The sequence below is a fragment of the Callospermophilus lateralis genome, chromosome 15, assembly GCF_048772815.1.
Source record: "Callospermophilus lateralis isolate mCalLat2 chromosome 15, mCalLat2.hap1, whole genome shotgun sequence".
Taxonomy (NCBI): domain Eukaryota; kingdom Metazoa; phylum Chordata; class Mammalia; order Rodentia; family Sciuridae; genus Callospermophilus; species Callospermophilus lateralis.
The window spans coordinates 32801242-32820207 of NC_135319.1; the positions used below are offsets into that span (position 1 = coordinate 32801242).

Consider the following 18966-nt stretch of genomic DNA (forward strand, 5'->3'; position numbering starts at 1 on the left):
GTTTCCATCTGGCTTCTTCTGCCGTCCCTACATTCTGATTGGGATCAGAATGAAGAACTACTCTCAGCTCCTACATACAAATTCTGTGAAAAGAAAAACCCAGAAATCTCAATAGCTGAACACACACAATAGTGTTCTTTTTTTTAATATTTTAAATTGTAGATGGACACAATACCTTTATTTCTGTTTATTTAGTTTTTTCATGTGGTGCCAGAGATCGAACCCAGTGTCTCATACGTGCAAGGCAAGCACTCTACCACTGAGCCACAACCCCAGCCCATACACAATAGTGTTCTTCAGTCTCAAAGAGGGTTATACCCATCGGTTCTTTACAGTTGCTCTTAGGGAATGTTGATTCCATAACAATATGAGAATTCAACGTCTTAGTAGTAGCAACGAGCATCAGACAGGACTCACAGCTACAATTTCAACTTAGTTTCCCCCAAGTGCATCCAGCTTTACAGAAAATGATTCTCTCTACAACCTTGCATGGTAAGCCTAATGAATATAACATTTGCCCTGTAATCAAAACTCTTACGAGACAGTTCTATCAAATTTCCCTATATTTGTCCTATATTTGGTGAAACTTTACATGATATCAGACAATTCTATAATGTTATCAGTGATAAATATTTACTATTTAAGATGTTGACCTGTCCACAGCCTTCACTTGAATCTAGCATCATCGAAGCCACTGGTTTTCAACCTAGGGTACACAGCAGAAGTAAGATTCCCAGTGAAATTTAAGTGGCCTGTTATAATTCAGTTCATTCTCAAATATAGCAGCGAGCTTCATTTGCGTTTCATTCTCAAAACAACACTGTACACAAGATGTTGGTTGCATAATAGATTTTCCCAATTAAATCCTGGTTAAAAGGAAGACAGATTACCTATGGAGTTAATAAAAGCACAGATGTCTAGGACCTACACCCAACTTAATGCATCTTTTTCCTTGATATTCTTGGTATAGTCTTAGGATAATTATGTTTTACATTAAGGTTTTTTCCTCTGAAAACCTATATTCATCCATTTTTATAATACCAGAAATAATATTCCCTGGCTTATTTGAAAATAGGCTTAGTCACTGGCTTAGTCATTATCCTTCAAGGTATTCTGTCTAATTGTGGGGGGATGATTTTATTGTTTTGCACTTCACATTATGCATTATTCTATTATGAGGCTCATCAGGCATTTCACATTTTTAAAATTATCAGTAATAAATTAATCACAGCCATTTCAGTTTCAGTCATCTATAGTTTTGTTTTCCTCCAATGCTTAAGGCTTTACTCAGTTTTAGGCCAGGTTTGTGACTCTGACAAAGAATCTCAAGCACTCCATGGAAAAGCACCTTCAAACAATTGACAGTTCAAAGAACTGAACCTTGGATATAGATATCTTGTGACACCAGCAGACTATCAGGATTTGCAAGACTTTGTGAAGAAGCAGACCACTTCATGATACCACCAAACCCAGGTCAAGGGAAAAAAGAATCAGTTATGATAAGACTACTCTAAGTAGTATTATTATAATGTTCTTTGTTCAATGTATTTTTAATGTTCTATTTTCTGAAAATAAGGAGTCCTCTATTTCAACTATCAATAGCCCACACTGCTTATGTCAAATAAAATGAAACATTTAAAAATGATATTGGAGTCTCACTGAACCCCAGAGTTCAAAAATTCATACCAAGTGTCCCTACTTTTTCAAAAGAGGTTGTTTGTATGCATTCAACAATAATCTTCCTTTTAACCAGGATATAATTGGGAGAATTTATAATACAACCAATATTTTGACTACACAAATTATATTTGAAAATAAAGCTCAATGAATCAGAATTGGCCACTCAAATCCCATCAGAATTCCTATACAGTTTTATGTGCAAAGACTACGCCAATATGTCTCTCTCCTCTTATTTTCCTATGTATAAGCAACAGGCTGGGAATTACATACACCATTACCACCTTATTACAAACTGACACCTGTGTAATTTCTGTAAGGCCAGACTACAGAATGATAAAAGGAGGGTATTCTGAGATGGCTGGTCACTCTGAAGCCCACAATGTCACAGGTGATTCCTGAAATCACTCAGACTTAAGACACCCTTTGGAACCTGTGCCTTCCCAGCGAAACTCTAAAGAGACAGATGGTGGGGTACATTCAGTAGCACTCAGGGCATCAAGCTTATAACAACCCAGTGGTAGTCCATGCTCTCCTCTGCAATGGGAGTCATACACAGAATAAGATAATCACAATACAGATTCATGAATGCAGAGGTGTTAGAGTCTGTAAACAAGTCTGGATGGCACCTGGCAAAATGCCAGAGGGAGTGGTTTGTGAAGTAACAAAAGCGAGCCATTAAGTGTGGAGATTCCTTATTGGTTGACTGCTGTATCTATTTTATGCTAATTAGATAAGCTGTGTAAAATGTTTAAATACCACTCCTATCCTACAATAAAGGGCTTCCATTCCTGCTGCATCAACGTACACACGTTATTCGTCGCCCCCCGGGATATTTTGCCCAGCCAGCCGGGCTGCGGCACAGAGGCATTCACATTTCACTGCAAAAATAAGAGGTCACAATGCCAAGGAAGAAGAGAAACAAAATTCACAAGGTACATAACAAAACTGCAAGGTCAAATAAGCTGCCCAGCAAAAGTTGTTCTAACAGGAAGATCACCTGGCACCCGTTGCTAAATAGGATTGGACTTAAAAGTTCCTACATAATTAACATATTCCACTTAAGAGTCTCCTACATTATTTTTAAAGTTAACATCTTAACAAAAGAGTAAAGCTTACATTTGTGGAACAACCATGGCCTCAAAACTATGTTAAGTGCATTGTAAGTATAATCTATATGTTGGCAATATTAACTTCGTAGTAAGATAAAAGCAGATTATATTTAATCTCTTTTAAAAGCATCATAAATTATGAGTAACTTTTCGATTTTTTAAATCATGTTCTTTGTTATATTCTAGACAACTAGGAAAACAATTATAAAATACCAGCTGATAATCGGAATCTGGTTGGAAAGATGCTGTATTCATTCATTTAAGTACTGATTGGCTCCAAAGAACCAAATACCACCAGCACACAGAAACACACACACACATACACACCTGAATGTTTATTCAAGGCCACTAAACTGTAGCCTAAGAATACATGGCTCCAGATCAAGCTGGCACTTTTGATTTTGCTGACTAGAATCCCCAAGTTTGGAGCAAGAGTGACACTGTCTTGAATGAAGAAAGGAAAAAGAGGTCTTCCCCTTCCCGGCAAAAGAGAGAGACCGCTCCTTTCCGTGAAAATCCAATATTTAAGAACGCCAGTTTGAAAGGGCAATAAAGCATTTAATAGCCTGTCCAGAATGCACGATTTCTACTCAAAAGAGCATCCAAGTGTCTCGGGCTGGCAGTGCCCTCAAACTACCCTCATCTCTGCCAAGGTACCTAGCAAAATGTTAGCCATACCTGACTTTCTCCGTGGGTCCTCCCACTCTCAGTTCTGAAGATGGACTTGGGCTTCCTGGACTTGAAGTTGCCCATGGCGGGTCGCAGTACGCAGTCCACCTGCACCGTCTGCTCTACATGCTGCGGTGCCTCTCCGTGGGGCGGCGCGTGCTCCTCTACAGGAGCCCGAGCGTCTGGGTAATTCTCTTTATTGTCTTCATCTCTACAAGAGGAGAGCCCCAATTAGAAAGCACCAAAAATTGAATAAAGCTGTGGGACAAAAGAGACGCTGATGATATACATTCATTGCTGCTATACCAATAGGATCCCTAACAAAATTTATAGTGCAGGCTCAGGAACAACTTAAGAAATGGCAAATTTCACGCTTTTTAATTTCTCTACTCTCCCTTCCATTCTTCGAGTGGATACATACTTTTTATAGTTGTTACTCCGTGCCTACCATCATTGGTTTTAAATTTTACACTTTAAGATGCTTTCACATATATCACATTTTCCTTGCAACAATAATATGAGATTTTCAGGTTAGACATTGTAATCCCAAATTTATAGATTAAAATGCAGCAACCAAATAACATGCCTAATGAAAGGGCCAATTTACCCAGACTCATGGTGGTCAGGAAGATCTCAGTTTCTCAAGCCTGTATTCTGGGTTCAAGATGGGATGCCTCCCCAGCTTACAATCATCTCCTTACAATTTTCAGAGGCATTTAAGAGTTTAATGGGACCTACTTTGATAGAAAACAAGTCACCTGGATCAAATGTAACGTAAGAGCCTGATTTTACTTAACTAGGCCATCTGAGCAAAGCCCCCAGTGGAAAGTCAAAGATCTTGGTGTTTGGGTTCTGTTAGTCCCAAGTCACTAAAGAACATAGAAGAGGCTGGCATTACCACCACCAGGTGCAAGGAATGGTGCTTGCATTTTTTCACTCCACAAATTCAATGCAATGTTCCCCCATCCCTTCAGTTCTAATCTTCTCAGAAATACTGACATGGTAACACTCCTATATGAAGCCATTAGTCTTACTTAAACCTAAACACATTTTATTTTTCATTTTGCTAAGAATCAAGCAAACACTATGGACATAACCAAATATGCGATCAATTTCATCAACCTTAACCCTCTGGAAATCACTTAGGCCAGATCATGCAATTCATTAGGAGCAGCCACTTTCCCCGGGTGTTTTTGCTTTATGCTCTCTTATTGGAACCACCCATAAAAGAGTTTTGGTGAGATCTGGGAAGATATTCCTCCTTGCTGAAGGACACATAAAGCCAAGAGGCAAGACCAACAAAGCACGATTTCTATGCTCTCTGCTAAGGACACATTTTCACAAATAAAAGAAAGATTAAATTCACTAAGATAATCTCAGGGGAGAATGAACTTCCATTGGTCTCTGGAAAAGACCAAAGCCAAGATTGGGATAGGTATTCAGTAGTAGAGGCCTTGTGCAGTGGGCAAAAGGTAGAAATTAAACAATGTAGAACAGTTAAGCTTAAGTCTCAGGACAAACTTTCTGCTCCCTGATAAAAGAAAACTCAACAAGTGAAATAATTCTTCACTGTCAGTAATGAAAAAAAAAAATCAATGCCAATGACACGGATCTTAAGATGATTCACAATTATTTTTTTCCCCATGATGAGGATACAGCTTAGTGGTAGACAGATTGCCTAGCATACAAAAACGCCCTGAAAAAAAAATATAAGTCACTAATGAGTTTAGAAATTAATATCAAACCATGAATTGGAAATCATACTAGTTCATTTGAAGTGAATTTTTTTCCCACAAGGAAATATGGAATAATACTCATCTACTTTATGTTCCTGTGGGAGAAAGAAAAGTTTACAATTAACTTAATGTTCCTAATTCAAGTAGAATTCCAGAACACTCAGGAATAAGAGGGGGAAAAAGTAGTTTTTTCAAATCTAAAATGACTTTGATAGACTCATTTCCCCAAAATGCCTGAAGTTTGTTTTACGTCATATTTCCAAGTTGCCCAATATTTATAAATGTGATCATATATTAACTTTGAAGGGAAAGAAAGGGGGAAAGGAGCAAGGCATCTTTCACCTATATACACATGTAAGACCTGATTATAAAAGTCATCTCCAGAAATATACCTTTTACATATTATTTATTGGTTCCTTAGGATTCCCAAAACAGAAAAGTACACGTTATGTATTTTATGCCACTACTCATTGGAATAAATCATAACTGACAAGGAACATGGTGTCCAGAAAAGGGTAAGAGTTCGAAAGATCTTTCCATTTAGTTGTGCAGTCTGGGCCACAACACTTCAGCTCTACAATCCTCATACAATAAATTGGACATCATCTCTACCTCGAAGCATTGTATGATCTCTGTAAAATGCCTACCACAGAAAGCTGGCTCCAGGCCACAACCCAAGAAATGAAAGCTATTGTGTCTCTCAGGCAGGGCCTTGGCCAAGTAATTATTTGCACACACTCACACATATTCATGTTCTTTTTAGTTTCCTCAATACTTCAAAACATAAATTCCAAACTCCTTAGCAGGGCATGGAAACCCTATGCAATCTGATCTTTGCTTACCTCTAAAGCTTCATTTCTTATCACCCCTTGCATTTTTACCCCAACTTCTCAGAGTTCCTACTACTCTGAATTGCTTGTTGTTCCCCCAACTCCAATATTCTCTCTGCCTACTGTTGGCTTTCCATTAAGCTGCTCCCTCTGCTTGGTGGCATCAAAATTTTTTTTTGTGGCCTTAGATACACATACACACACACACACAAAAAAAAAAAAAAAAAAAGTTTTTTGCCATGTGTAATTTTCTTTAGGAATCTATCCCATAATCCTGTCTGGGCTATTTGGTTCTTGTTATGGTTTGTTTGTACAAATCCTGTGTTAATATAGGAGGTGAAATGATTAGATTATGAGAGTTGTAACCTAAGGAGAGTTTATACTTTGTCTGTGACTCCTAGTATTCTCTCTGCTTCCTGGCTGACATGAGGCGAGCACCTTTCCTCCACCGGCCTTTCCACCATGATGTTCTGTATCACCTCAGGCTCAGAGCAATTGTCAGCCACCATGGACTGAGTCCTCTGAAACCGTGAATGGAAAATAAACTTTTGCTCCCCTAAGTTGTTCTTGTCAGATATTTTTAGTCACAGAAATAAAAAGCTGACTAATACAGTCCTAGGTGAATCCTATTCTTACCTCTAATATATTAACACTTTAATACTTCATCTGTGTTCTTGCTTATCTTCTTTAGACAACCAAATTCTGCTAGAGGAATTAGGATTGGTTTGACTTTATCCCAAATCTTGACTCATTTCTGACATACAAAATAGTCCCTCAACAAATGTTGTTATGCAATAACTGAACTGTAGAATTTGACAGATTTGGGTCCAAATTCTGTCTCAGAGTGTCATGTTATTTGTATGAGCTATAATCCCTCTGAGCCTCAGTTTTACCATCTACAGGATGAAGAAGAAAACATCAGTTTTCTTTCAGTTGTTTAGGTTAAATAAGAAAATGTTCGTGAAAGTACTCAAAACAAAGTAAATGTTGAAGAAATAGCAGACCATAAACATTTTGCTGTTGTACCATGATCCCCTTATTGGCCAAGAACATGTCCCAAATAACATGTTTGGTGAATAATCTAGAACTTCTTCCTAAGAGTACACCATAGGTTCCTTGAGATAGGTTAATCAATGTTCAATAGGCATTTATTGAGTATTTCCCAAATAGATATAATTGTCCTAAGTACAAGGTGGGTATACAAAAGTATATAAGACAAAACTTCCCTTAAGAGCTAAAAAGCTAAAAAAAAAAAAAAAAAAAAAAATGCTAAAAATCTAGCCGGGCATAATGGTGCATGCTTGTAATCCCAACGGCTTGGAAGGTTGAGGCAGGAGGATTGCAAGTTCAAAGCAAGCCTCAGTAACTTAGGGAGGCCCTAAGCAACTTAGTGAGACATTGTCTCAGAATAAAAAATTTTAAAAATGGTTGGGGATATGGCCTCAGTAGTTAAGCACCTGTGGATTCAATCCCCAATACCAAAACAAATAAAAAGCAAACAAACAAAAACCCTGAAAATCAAGTATACGAGATGAAAACAAATAATTTGAGTATAAAGAAGAGACCAGAATGCAGAGACACCAGACCTAGATGGTTTCTGATTCTCACAAAAAAGAATCAAGCAATCATGGTCCATACCTGAAACTGGAACAGTCAGTCTGATCTTCATGTAAAGAGACTATGTCTTCGTCACACCTAAAGAAAGTGGGGAGAAAAACACATCAGATCCAACTGTCCACTATGGCAGTAGCAGCAATGATCTAGAATTATATCAAGATTAACATATAAACTACAAAATGCAACAATCCTCAAAAGTCTCTCCCAAACCAACTGAGTCCTAACATGTCATTGGGTAATGATGTCTGTGTTGTCACAGTGTCACCACTAATGTTGTCACAGCATGTCAGCGTAAAAGCTCAGAACCAGATATGACTTTTCTTTTTTCTTCCATGCTAAATAGACATTACCTAAGATAACAAGATCTTACCAAGGATCTAGATGTTCATAGCACAGGGACTTCAGGAACCATGATGAGTGGATGGCGGTTAACTCAAAAGAGATTCGATCACATACCTCTTTGCATTTTCTCTGCATCAAGTAGTCTCAAACCATGCTTGCTCCCATTGGCCTCAGACTTTCTAGATCTTGTGAAAAGCTCTGGCTCTTTCATACTGAAAAATCTCCAGTGCTTCATACTGCCTAGGGAAATCTGGAGTAAGACCATTCTCTCTGACTCTAGGGTAGGAAGGAGTCTGTGTTCCTACTCTCAGACATTCTGACCTTGCCTCACCCCATCCTGGAATGCGGTTTTCATCTTCAGTTGTTACTCATTCTTCACTGCCCAAGTCAGGTCTCACCAGCTCTGAGAACCTTCCCAGCCAAGTTCACACACCTGCCATGCTCTTACTCTAACCTTGACAGTGTTTACTCTTCATTCTCAGGTAACAAACTATTTCTTGCTTCACACTGCTATGTAATCCTTTCCAGTTCTGAGATTTAATGGCTTACTCATTCATGAGAAGAAATAACTATAATTTCTTTTTCTAGATACACTGATATAGTGCTATTTCAGAGTTGACACTCAAAAACTACTTGAATTAAAACATTATTTCTGTTCCTTCAGCAAGTCTAGTTCCTGAAATGATTTAACAAATATTAATTGAATATTAACTGAGCCCAAGTGCTGAATTAGGCATTGTAACTGTGCTTCTAAAACTTTCTGGGGTTCAGGACTGACCAGCTTTTTGTTTGTTTGTTTGTTTGTTTTATATAATGCATCCCCTGTGTACAAATTCTTTGGTAAGGATGTCACAGCAATGTCAAACTTCTACTAAAGTTATTAAATGTTTACTCCCTATTTTCTGTTCTTTTCTTCTCTCATACAAGTTACAATTTGGATACCCACATTTTGAGAAACATTGCTTCTAAAGAATGCAAAATTTTGAAAAGATTTGGTCCCTGCACTGAAGAATTTGGAGAATAATGAGTAGACAAAAATAAACAGGTAAATGAATACCTATTATACATATAAAGATGATCATATTTATAGTACTTGTACTATATTAAATAGGTTTAAATTTTTAAATAGTCTTAACTTGCAATGGTATACAAATAACCCACAAAATGAGTTAATAAAAGTTTCAGTTAGCTTCCCTTATAATCTTTTTAAATTATGGCTTTTGTAGTGAGTTAAATAAACAAAACCACCTACAGACTCTAACCCTCTTTACCTGCTGAAATAGTTTGTTCCCTTTATAAAAAAAACAAAAAACAAAACTTAAACACTCCTTTTACCTAAATGATCTAAATTGTCTTGCTTTCTCCTGGCTTTGACCACCAATAATCCATTCTGTCCATCTCACAGAAAACAATATTAAATTCACAAGTATTGTTTTGTTCTACTCCATTAGCAGCAATCACCTACCAGGTCAACTGTGCTTTATAATGTGAATAATAATATTTTCCAATAGCAAAATAGCAAAATCTATGAAGAATAGGCATCTAGAATTGCTGCCTCTAAGACTCAATCTGAGATTAACCCTGGAGCTCAACAATACCAATTGTTTGGGGATTTGGCAACAACTTATTTTTTCCCTCATTTGATTTATCAATCTTTCTCCTCAAATATAATCAGTTAAAAATGGAAACTGAGCACCAGAACATACAAAATTGCAGAAGCTTTCTGAAACATGAGTCTGGACCAAATTAGTGGATCCAATTTTAATACAGAGTGAATAACTCCATTTGCCATTCAAAAAAACACAACTCTAAGACTCAGAGTTTAGCAATTGATGTAGACCTCCCTACCAGCATACAGAGCACAGGTACACAAACCCTTTGAGTTCTATGGAGTTTCTGGTTACTTTAATAAAGACCATCTGCTTCCATTAATTTAGCAACTCCTTTCTATTCTTGCTCAGGGGTACATTGCAAATGTATAATACTGGTCCATTTATAAAATCATATTCCACAGTGGGAACCAGTACCCACATATCCTCGTTCCTGGAAAAAAATAAACTCAAACCAAGAGATCAACTGATCTTGGGCATGGCATTCTCTTCCTACCTTACAGCCCTACACAGGAATTTTAAGCCCAATCCTTTGCACGATCTTTCTCGGATATTCAATACGGAATATATTGTAATGAAGTTTTTTTCAAATTGTATGTTGTGACCTGTTAGTGAATTGTAAAATTACACAGCAGCTACCAGCACGTTTTTTTTGTTTGGGTTGTGAGATGCAGTAGAAAATGTTAGTACAGTGTTAATTATTGACTCGCTGAATTTATTTAAGTTACACATATGTGCATTGGATTGACATATAGAATGTTTTTCTTAGGGTTGTTCATAGTTAAAAAAAAAAAAAAAATGTGAGTCAGGTTTAGTGATGCCTGCCTGTAATCCTAGTGATTCAGGGTACTAAGGAGGATGATCACAAATTCGAGGTCAGCCTAGGCAACTTGGTGAGACCTTGTCTCAAAATAAAAATAAAAAGAATTGGAGATGTAGCTCAGTGGTAAATGTACACGGTAATTCACATCTTACCTGCGTTTTTACACTATCTCAATTCAACCTGACCATGCTACGAGGTAGAAATTACCATCACTCACAGGGTTTTATTGCCTAGGATTCCAAGGCCTAGAGCAGTGGAGCCAGGGTTGTTTCTTCTCTACCCACACAAAGTCCACAGGGCAGGAGTCAAAATGCCTCCTTAGTCTGTATTCCCAGAGACTCATGAGAGAGGGAGAAGGACATTTCTTAGAATAATGTAGTGAAAGAAGTATCCATGAAAAGTACTTTTTTCTGACTAAACGGGAAGAAAAGGTTGGCTGGTAGATGAAATGTAGTTGGGTTAGAAAGGGATTTCCATTCACCCTATAGTACCATGTGCCCCAACAAAACAGTTGACACCAGCTTCCCCTGCCCTACCATCTCTACTCCACCACAACTCTCTTAAGAATGGGCCTAGAAATGCAGAGTTTAAGCCAGATTACCCACCTGCTTAACTAGTAAGCTTCTAAAAAGTTATCACCTAAAGATTTCCAAAATCCAGACCAGCACTGGGTTGATTCCAACACAACCACCCACCCATTCTGAGTTCCCTGTGGAGATAAAGCCTGGGAGTCTATATGGTCTATAAACTCCAATCTTGTTTCCCAGTACATAGTGATGATCAGCAGGTTTTGAGAATCAATGCTTTGAATGATAACTAGTCAGAATAATTGCAAGCCAGGCCAGGCTTCATTTCAAATACATAGTTAGCCAGGACAACATAGGAAATTGACCATGGAAAAAATAATAGAAAGATGCTGCAGATACAGAAGAAAAGGCCAAGGCCATTCTGATATTAAAAGAAGCTGGACAGAAAAAGAAATTGAAATTGGTTCAGAGCCACATAGACCATGCTAGGACTAGGAAAAAACAAGAAGAGAAAAAAAATCTGTCCTTGTGTCCTTCCCAATTCCGCCTCTGTTTGACTTTAATGAGATCTCCAACTGGCCAAGTGAAACCCTTTCAGAATATCTGATAAAATAACTCATATTAAAATTTTAATGACAACTTGAATCCACCTTTTAGGAGCATAGACTTATATTTCCATTCACTACTAGAATCCTTAATCTCAAAGAAATCATCTCCAGGTACAATTTCAGGGGGTTTGAGTAAGAAGAAAGTAGGAATAGAATGGGGAGAGGAGGAAGAGGAACTTTTCTTGTCTCTTGGGTATGCTAGAAGGGAGGAAAGTGCCTCCCCAATGCAAGACCTCAAGGGAACATTCACTGAGCACCTGCTATGTCTGTGTCTCAGGATAGTGCCTCCTAGTCCTTCTAGCTAAGGAAGCATTCCCAGAGAAAGAAGGAACATGGTTCAGATTATTGAGGCAGGTGGCGGGAGTTATGTTGGACAATGACTAGTTTTAAATGACCCTAGTCTGTGCTGTGTTATACCTATGAAGCTTTTGGTATGTTTCCAAATATGTTTCTTAGATTCTTATATTAGCCAGATGGCTTCCCAATTATCACTCAGAGCCTTTTAAAATAAATCATTCTCACTTCTCTGAAAGTAACAACATGATCTTATGCAATCATTACTCCTTGGGGAGTATCCAAAGACAAGGCACCACACTCTCCCCAGCATTTAACCATTGAATCTTTACCAAAATTTAGAAGAAAAAAAAAAAAAGCATGTGAAATATGGAACTAAGAGTTTCCATTTTGAAGTTGTTAGGCCTGTGACTGATTCCAGGGATTTAATCACACAGACTTCCTGAGAATCAGGTTCTGAAAAGCTCTTGGTGCTTAGGAGCACAGCAAAGGGAGGAGAGCAGTACCTGTGCACCTGAACCAGAATGTCAAGAGCTCATCTTCACCCTGCAAATTTTGTCATACATCTCTCCTTTTATCCATGCTTTTAGAAAAGTAAAGTGGAGCACAGGTTACTAAGAAATCTCATTAACAGGAGCATCTTCTAAAGTCAACCCTGACTTCTTTTTTCCCCCTAAAGTGACTACTTAAGTGAGCTCAAAGCTGGACACTAAGAGAATCGCAATCCAAATACAGAGAAATTATATAGTAGTAGTAGTAATAGTAGTAGTAATAATAATAATAATAATAATGATAATGGAAATAGAGGGCATAGGAAGTACTGTAGAATCTTACCTCTCTATCACCAAGTCACTGTGATAGTGGTGGGACCTGAAACTCAAATGATGTTCATTTCCAACATTTATTTGCTTTTTTGAAAACTTTGGTAAACATCGCCCAAGTTAGTTGGGGTTTCTGTGTCAAACTCTTAAAATATTTTTAAATAACATTTAAGAAAACAACTTTATGCTTGTCTTGTTCCTAAAAAGCTGTTAGGAGCCACTTCTAACAAAAGGTCCCAGAAGTTAACATAAATTAGCCTAGAGAAATATTGCAAAATGATGTGCATATACATAGTTTGTACACATATGTCTATATAAATTACATATAGTATTAGCAAAATAAGCTACCTATTAATTTTTTACATGTAGAGTATAATATTGGGCAAACATTAAGGAAGGGATGACAAGACTTAAAACGATGAACTATAAATATCTAATAAAAAAAAATACTGTGCCCGCTGGACTTGAGTAAAACACTGTACTCCTTCATCCCATGTTTAAATAATGTTAGTTGCCCTAGTCAACAGCTTTCCCCGTAGGACCAGATAACTCATTTCTCCTATATCCACATCTCTGAGGTCAGAAGACAAAAACCACAAAGAGCATGCAAGAAAAGTTTACTCCACTGTGTCTTAAAAATCTGCAGACAGGAGAGAACAAGGGTAAGTTTAGTCTGTTTATCGCATGCTGGAAATTAAACTCAAAGTCATTTCGCATCCATCTCCTATTTGTGGTACATGTACACAGCTTGCACTGCATGAAACTGACACTAATGTTGGCAAAATACAACCAAGCTCCCTTTCTGACATGTCAGATAGATTTTTTAAAAAACTCGAGCTCCAAGAACTCATCTTGGAGCATGGAGCTCCTGCAAGCAATCAGCTGGTTTTAATATCTCTCCTGCAGCTGCTAAAATGCTGATTTCAACCTGTAAAGATTTCTGGGCCCCATCAGTCAGCATGTCTGGCGATCTTCGCAGTCCCAGATTACAGGAGACAATGCATCTAATACCAAGAGGGGTAGGGGACGGTGAATACCTTCATGATAGTTGCTTCCAGAGAAAGGCATGCAAGTCTAATTTTTAATGGTAAGAATCACTTACTCTGTTACAGCGGTGCTGCTGAAGGAATTATCCTGAAGGCTGAAACAGAAACAAGAAAACATGAGCCAAGTCCGGCGGGGGAGCCGTCTCCCTGATTGCTCTCCGGGAGTTAGAGCACATACACAAACATGGCATTGCAAGGCAAGTCTCAGGGCTTGCCCGGCACGCTCGCTCTACCTTGGGCTGCTGTCTGCACATGCTCGTAACGACACCCCCAGCAGGGGCCCAGCCGCACGAGCGAACCACAAAGCTTGGCAGCCGGTGAGGCTGCGGGGACAGAGCCGGGCGGGGCGCGCCGGTGGCCCAGACCCCAAGATCCAGCAAAGAGCACCTGGAGAGTTACCCCACGACCCCAACCTAGCCAGGCTAGGCACCTCGTTGAATTCACCGCTTTCCAGGCCCACCACTCGGGGGCTGTCAGTCGACTGCCCCACTGTTTGTGCCTAGGTGCTGAAATACCCGGGAGACTCGCTTTCTTCCTGACGTCTCCTACCAGTTTTACTGAGCTACCTCCCCCACCCCCACCCCACCCTCCAGGGATGGAGGCTTGCAAAGATTCACCCATCGTTCAGAAAAAGCTGGGAGGGAACGGGAAGGGGGAGAGAGACATTGCTGGCGGGTTTTGTTTTATTTTTATTACAAGTTGATTTTTATTGCCTAGGAAAAAGAAGAGCCTAGGAAGGAGAGCTCCCGGCATCACGCCCGAGCTGTCTGTGCTCTGTTATTTCAGTCCCAAAGAGGAAGCGCCCAGCCCTGGACGACCAAGCTGTGAATGAGCCCACGCAGGGCGAGTGGCGAATTTATTCCAGGCATTAGCTAGTGACTAGGACACGGTGCAAGGGGTGGGGCTTGCTGTGCCTGCCTAAGCTCCTCGGCCTAGCACCTATACAAAAGGCTGGAGACACCGAATTCACAAAGGCTCTTCCCTTGAATAAAAGCAACCCTGTTGGGGGAAGGGAAGACAGTTCCCACTTGCTTCAGCCCATGGGGGTATTTGTTCTGCCTTCTTTCCATTGTTCATTTCTCCTCCCATGTTGACCTTGATATGCAATGAAACACTCACACGTGATAGATGCTTATTTGAATTTTAAAATAAAAGATCCTCATCCCTCTTTTTTAATTTCTTCACTACTAAAAGCACTTGAGATGGTGGTTTTTAGTCCAAATTCCAACCTAATGAGTTCAATTACAATAGCAACAAGAAAAACTCAGATTTAAACATTTTTTTTTTAAATTAGAAAAATTACCCAAAACTTGGAAATAAAGAACATGACTTCCATTGTTACACCAAGACATTGTTTAACAAGTCCAGCTTGGGACTAATTAATTCTCTAGGAAAACACTTGTTTTTGACTTTGCCACTAGTTACTAATTATATGAAGTCACTTGTTAACTTGCACGTTTTGTTGAGCCTATCCACCAAAAAAAAAAAAAAAAATGATAATGTCAATGTTTAATGTTTTATTGCACTGCAGGATTTAAGCAATTTTGCATCTAACTAAACTAACATTCTTTATAAATGCCTACAAATATTCAGATCCTCAAAATGGGTTTGGAAGCAGCTTCACCATACAACAGTTTTCCTCAGTGATATATGAGTAGATCTCTGGTGCATGCCTATATTTTTGTAAGAGTCTGTTTGTAACTTTTAAAAGTTATACTTTGAAAAAAATCAAAATTAATTTTTAAAGAAAATCAGGTTTAAATAGTTTTTTTGCAATCTTCCTTTTCTCCAAATATTCTTTAAATCGATTGCATAAAAGCTTAGTGTGTTTTTTTTTTAACTTGAATTCTAAGGATTAAATTAGAATACATTCCCCTGAATGTATAAGTATATTGTGCATATTTGTTCTTAAACTACCTACAGTGGTTTACTTAGATGAGCTAGGTTCAAGAGTGACAGATACAGCCTCTTCACTGAATTCATCACAAATTGAGGTCTGTTCTATTTATTGAAACTGATGAATGTAAGTCTTATTTCAACCTTCTTGTTTCCACAGATTCAAGAAGTTGTCAGTTTCCAGAAAGCCCTTTTACTCATTAGCTGTCATGCTGCTTCCAGCTGTTCCAGTATGGAGAAGGAGCATACTTTTCTCATGTAAACGATCCCCATAATCCATTTGGGATGGAAAAGAGTAATGCTTTGAACTTTGAACCAGGACTTGGACAAGTATATAAAATTATGGAGACATTTTGGAAATGAAATGAAATAACAAATGTATTCTATAAAGGCAAGTGTTAAATAAAGACCACAAAAAAGAAATGAGAATTCTCAGAAACTCATGAATAGAAGGAACCAAAATTAAGTTTTAAGTACTATTCATATACAATGAAAACAATTGGTTGGTATAGTATATTATGGTTAAAAACTAAAAATGTCCCAGAATACCCTGTCATTTGGCAGTTTGTAAGAAACCATTTTAATTTCTACTACTCACCCAATTCTTATATTTGTTTTTATCTTAAGTCAGTTTTAGAACTGTCTTTATAATGTCTTTTCAAGTGCATTAAAAAAAAAAAAAGATTTGTACTACTCAATATAGGAGTACTAATGAATATCACACAGCATACGGTTATTTTTGAGATCCTTTGCTTATCTAAATAGCAGTTTGGAGTGTTCAAAAGGAGAAGCAGAAAAATTAATATAGAAATTTGTGAAGAAGTAAGTTTTGGACTAGTATTTCCCAAAGTGGCATGGCATTCTAGTCTCCCAAATGGTGCAGGTTTTTTTTTTTTTTTTTTTAAGTTACGTGGTCAAAAATAAGTTTTTGAAAGGAGACATGTTATAAATTCACAAAGTACACTTGGCAGAAAAGAAAAGCATTTCAACTATTTTAAACTGGTGCTTCTCAAATTTATTGAAAAGTAAAATAATATTTTGCTTAAACATACCAGTTAACATCATATATAACTGAGAACTTTGAGAAAACAGTTCCTGCATATATCAGGGGGAAAAAAATTAATGAATAACAAATGATGCTACATGTTTTATCTCTATTCCATAGTAATGAACAAGACAGACATAGTTCCTGTTATTATAAAGTTTCGAGTGTAGATATATATATATATATCATATACATGTATATATGTATAAAATACATAGTATAGGTATTACATGTACAAATTTATTTTAGACAAGATAAGTGAATACAGGAGAAATAGAGATGCCAGTTTTGAATATGATTAACTCACATGCCAAAATTTTCGATGTTTTAATTTTTCTGTCAGTGCTCATAAAATCGACATCTAGCCAGGTGTGGTGACACACACCTATAATCCCAGCAGCTTGAGAGGCTGAGGCAGGAGGATTACAAGTTCAAAGTCAGCCTTGGCAACTTAGTGAGACTGTCTCAAAGTAAAAAAATAAAATAAAAAGGGCTGAAGATGTGGCTCAGTCATTAAGTGTCCCTGAGTTCAATTCTTGGTACAAAAACAACAACAAAAACCCAAACAAACAAAAACCATATCTGAATTTCAGATTTAATAGCAATAGTTTCTTTATTATAATTGGAAAATTTTAAATTCCTATGTATTAACCTAGCCATATGCAAAATGTATAACAATAGGCTAGTGATCAAAAAAGAAATTCCAAAGTTGCTAGAGCTCTAAACACTAGCAACTTGAGTTGAGTACAACAGGAGCTTAAATTTGAAAACCACTATGTGCCTCAATCCTCTGATCTGTAAAACAGAGATGATAATTCCCTACTTGTAGGTTTTTACAAAGCTTATGGCATTCTTGGAAATGAAAAAAATAACAGCTGATTAATGCTAGCTTCATCATCATTATTCTCATTGTTATTATTACAACAAATAGTATATAAACAAAGTTTGAGAAGATGAAAAAACCTGCTGTGCTTCAGTAGTAGACTTATAGATGCTATTTTCTTTTTACTTCCTGTGATGGCACAGTCCTTCCATAGCTTTTTTTTTAAATTTTTTTATTTTTTAAGAGTCATAAAACTTAAAACTTTATTAAATGAGCTTACTCAGAATGGCTTTATGCTCACTTTATGACTCTTCAATTTAAAATACTTGCACATCCCTGGAGGAACAGACAATTCTGAGAAATCACTTTCTGCAAGATGCTGGGGCAAGGAGCCAGAACCTTCACAATGACAGGAAGTCAACAGAGGCCTGCTCTATTGGCCTGGACATAGTGACTTGTAGCTTCCTGCCGGTACCCTCGGGAATGACCAGGCCTCCCTGTGAAAAAGAGGACTCTTGCCTGAAACAATAATTTTCCATTAAAAAAAAAAAAAAAAAAATCAAAACTCTCCTTGACTCCCTGTCCTCTAATATTTTCCTCTGCCAACCCCAAGACCTGACACCCTAACAAAAGGGGCCTCATTATTTGAGGAGTCAATATTTGAACTCCTGAGAAGTCAAAGGTGCCCACTGAAGCAAAGTCTTGATACCAACACACACACACACACACACACACACTGGGAACAGACTGTTTATAGTGTTGGTCTCCATTCAAACATTCTTCCCTAATTAATGCTAGTGTATGTCAAGTCCACCTTTTTGTCTGCCAATCTCTCTCTGACTCATCTGAAAATAAAATGTAGATACCATGCAAATTGATTACTAAGTGAAATTTCAATTTTTACAAAGATTTGGAACCACATGAAGTCAATGAAAATGATATTTGTGAACAGCTTGAATCACATTCAAAACTAATTACAAGGAAGGTTTTGGTGATAGCAACCAAAGAGTAAAAAAATTGACAAGGCTGGTGACATATCAATTCAGAAAAGGATGCATCAAATATAAAACAATGAAGAGTGGTCTTTGGACAAATTTATGAAACGCTTAATTAATTTTGCAAATGTTACCTTTTTATAGTTATGCAATGGTTATCACAGGTAAGGTGAAGTTTATCATTTTGAGTTATTAATTTTTTCTGAAAAATTATTTATAACTCCAGTAACAGACAAGATTTCTTCACCATTGTTTGTAAGAATTATCTTAATATGTCAATTATATCCAGAATGTAAAATAAGAATATTTTTAGGGCTGGGGATGTGGCTTAAGCGGTAACGCGCTCGCCTGGCATGCGTGGGGCACTGGGTTCGATCCTCAGCACCACATAAAATAATATAAAGATGTTGTGTCCACTGAAAACTAAAAAATAAATATTGAAAAATTCTCTCTCTCTCTCTTAAAAAAAGAATATTTTTATAATACTTTCATAAT

At 37.5% G+C, this 18966-nt stretch overlaps 1 protein-coding gene across 5 annotated transcripts in view; it reads right to left on the minus strand.

The window, feature by feature from the left end:
• The window catches only part of Fam13c (family with sequence similarity 13 member C), a 118131-nt gene extending 103890 nt beyond the window's left edge, over window positions 1-14241 (minus strand). For 3 of the 5 annotated variants that reach the window (XM_076834295.1, XM_076834296.1, XM_076834294.1), the window contains exons 1-3: window positions 13769-13903; window positions 7663-7719; window positions 3468-3669 (exon numbers count right to left, since the gene is read on the minus strand). In XM_076834295.1, coding sequence (XP_076690410.1) covers window positions 3468-3669; window positions 7663-7719; window positions 13769-13830 — 321 coding nt within the window. In that variant the 5' untranslated portion in view covers window positions 13831-13903. Of the gene's footprint in view, window positions 1-3467; window positions 3670-7662; window positions 7720-13768; window positions 13904-13945; window positions 14051-14142 lie in introns of those variants that run through there. The other 2 variants (XM_076834299.1, XM_076834298.1) reach the window with 2 other exon arrangements.
• Between the last annotated feature and the right edge of the window lie 4725 nt (window positions 14242-18966).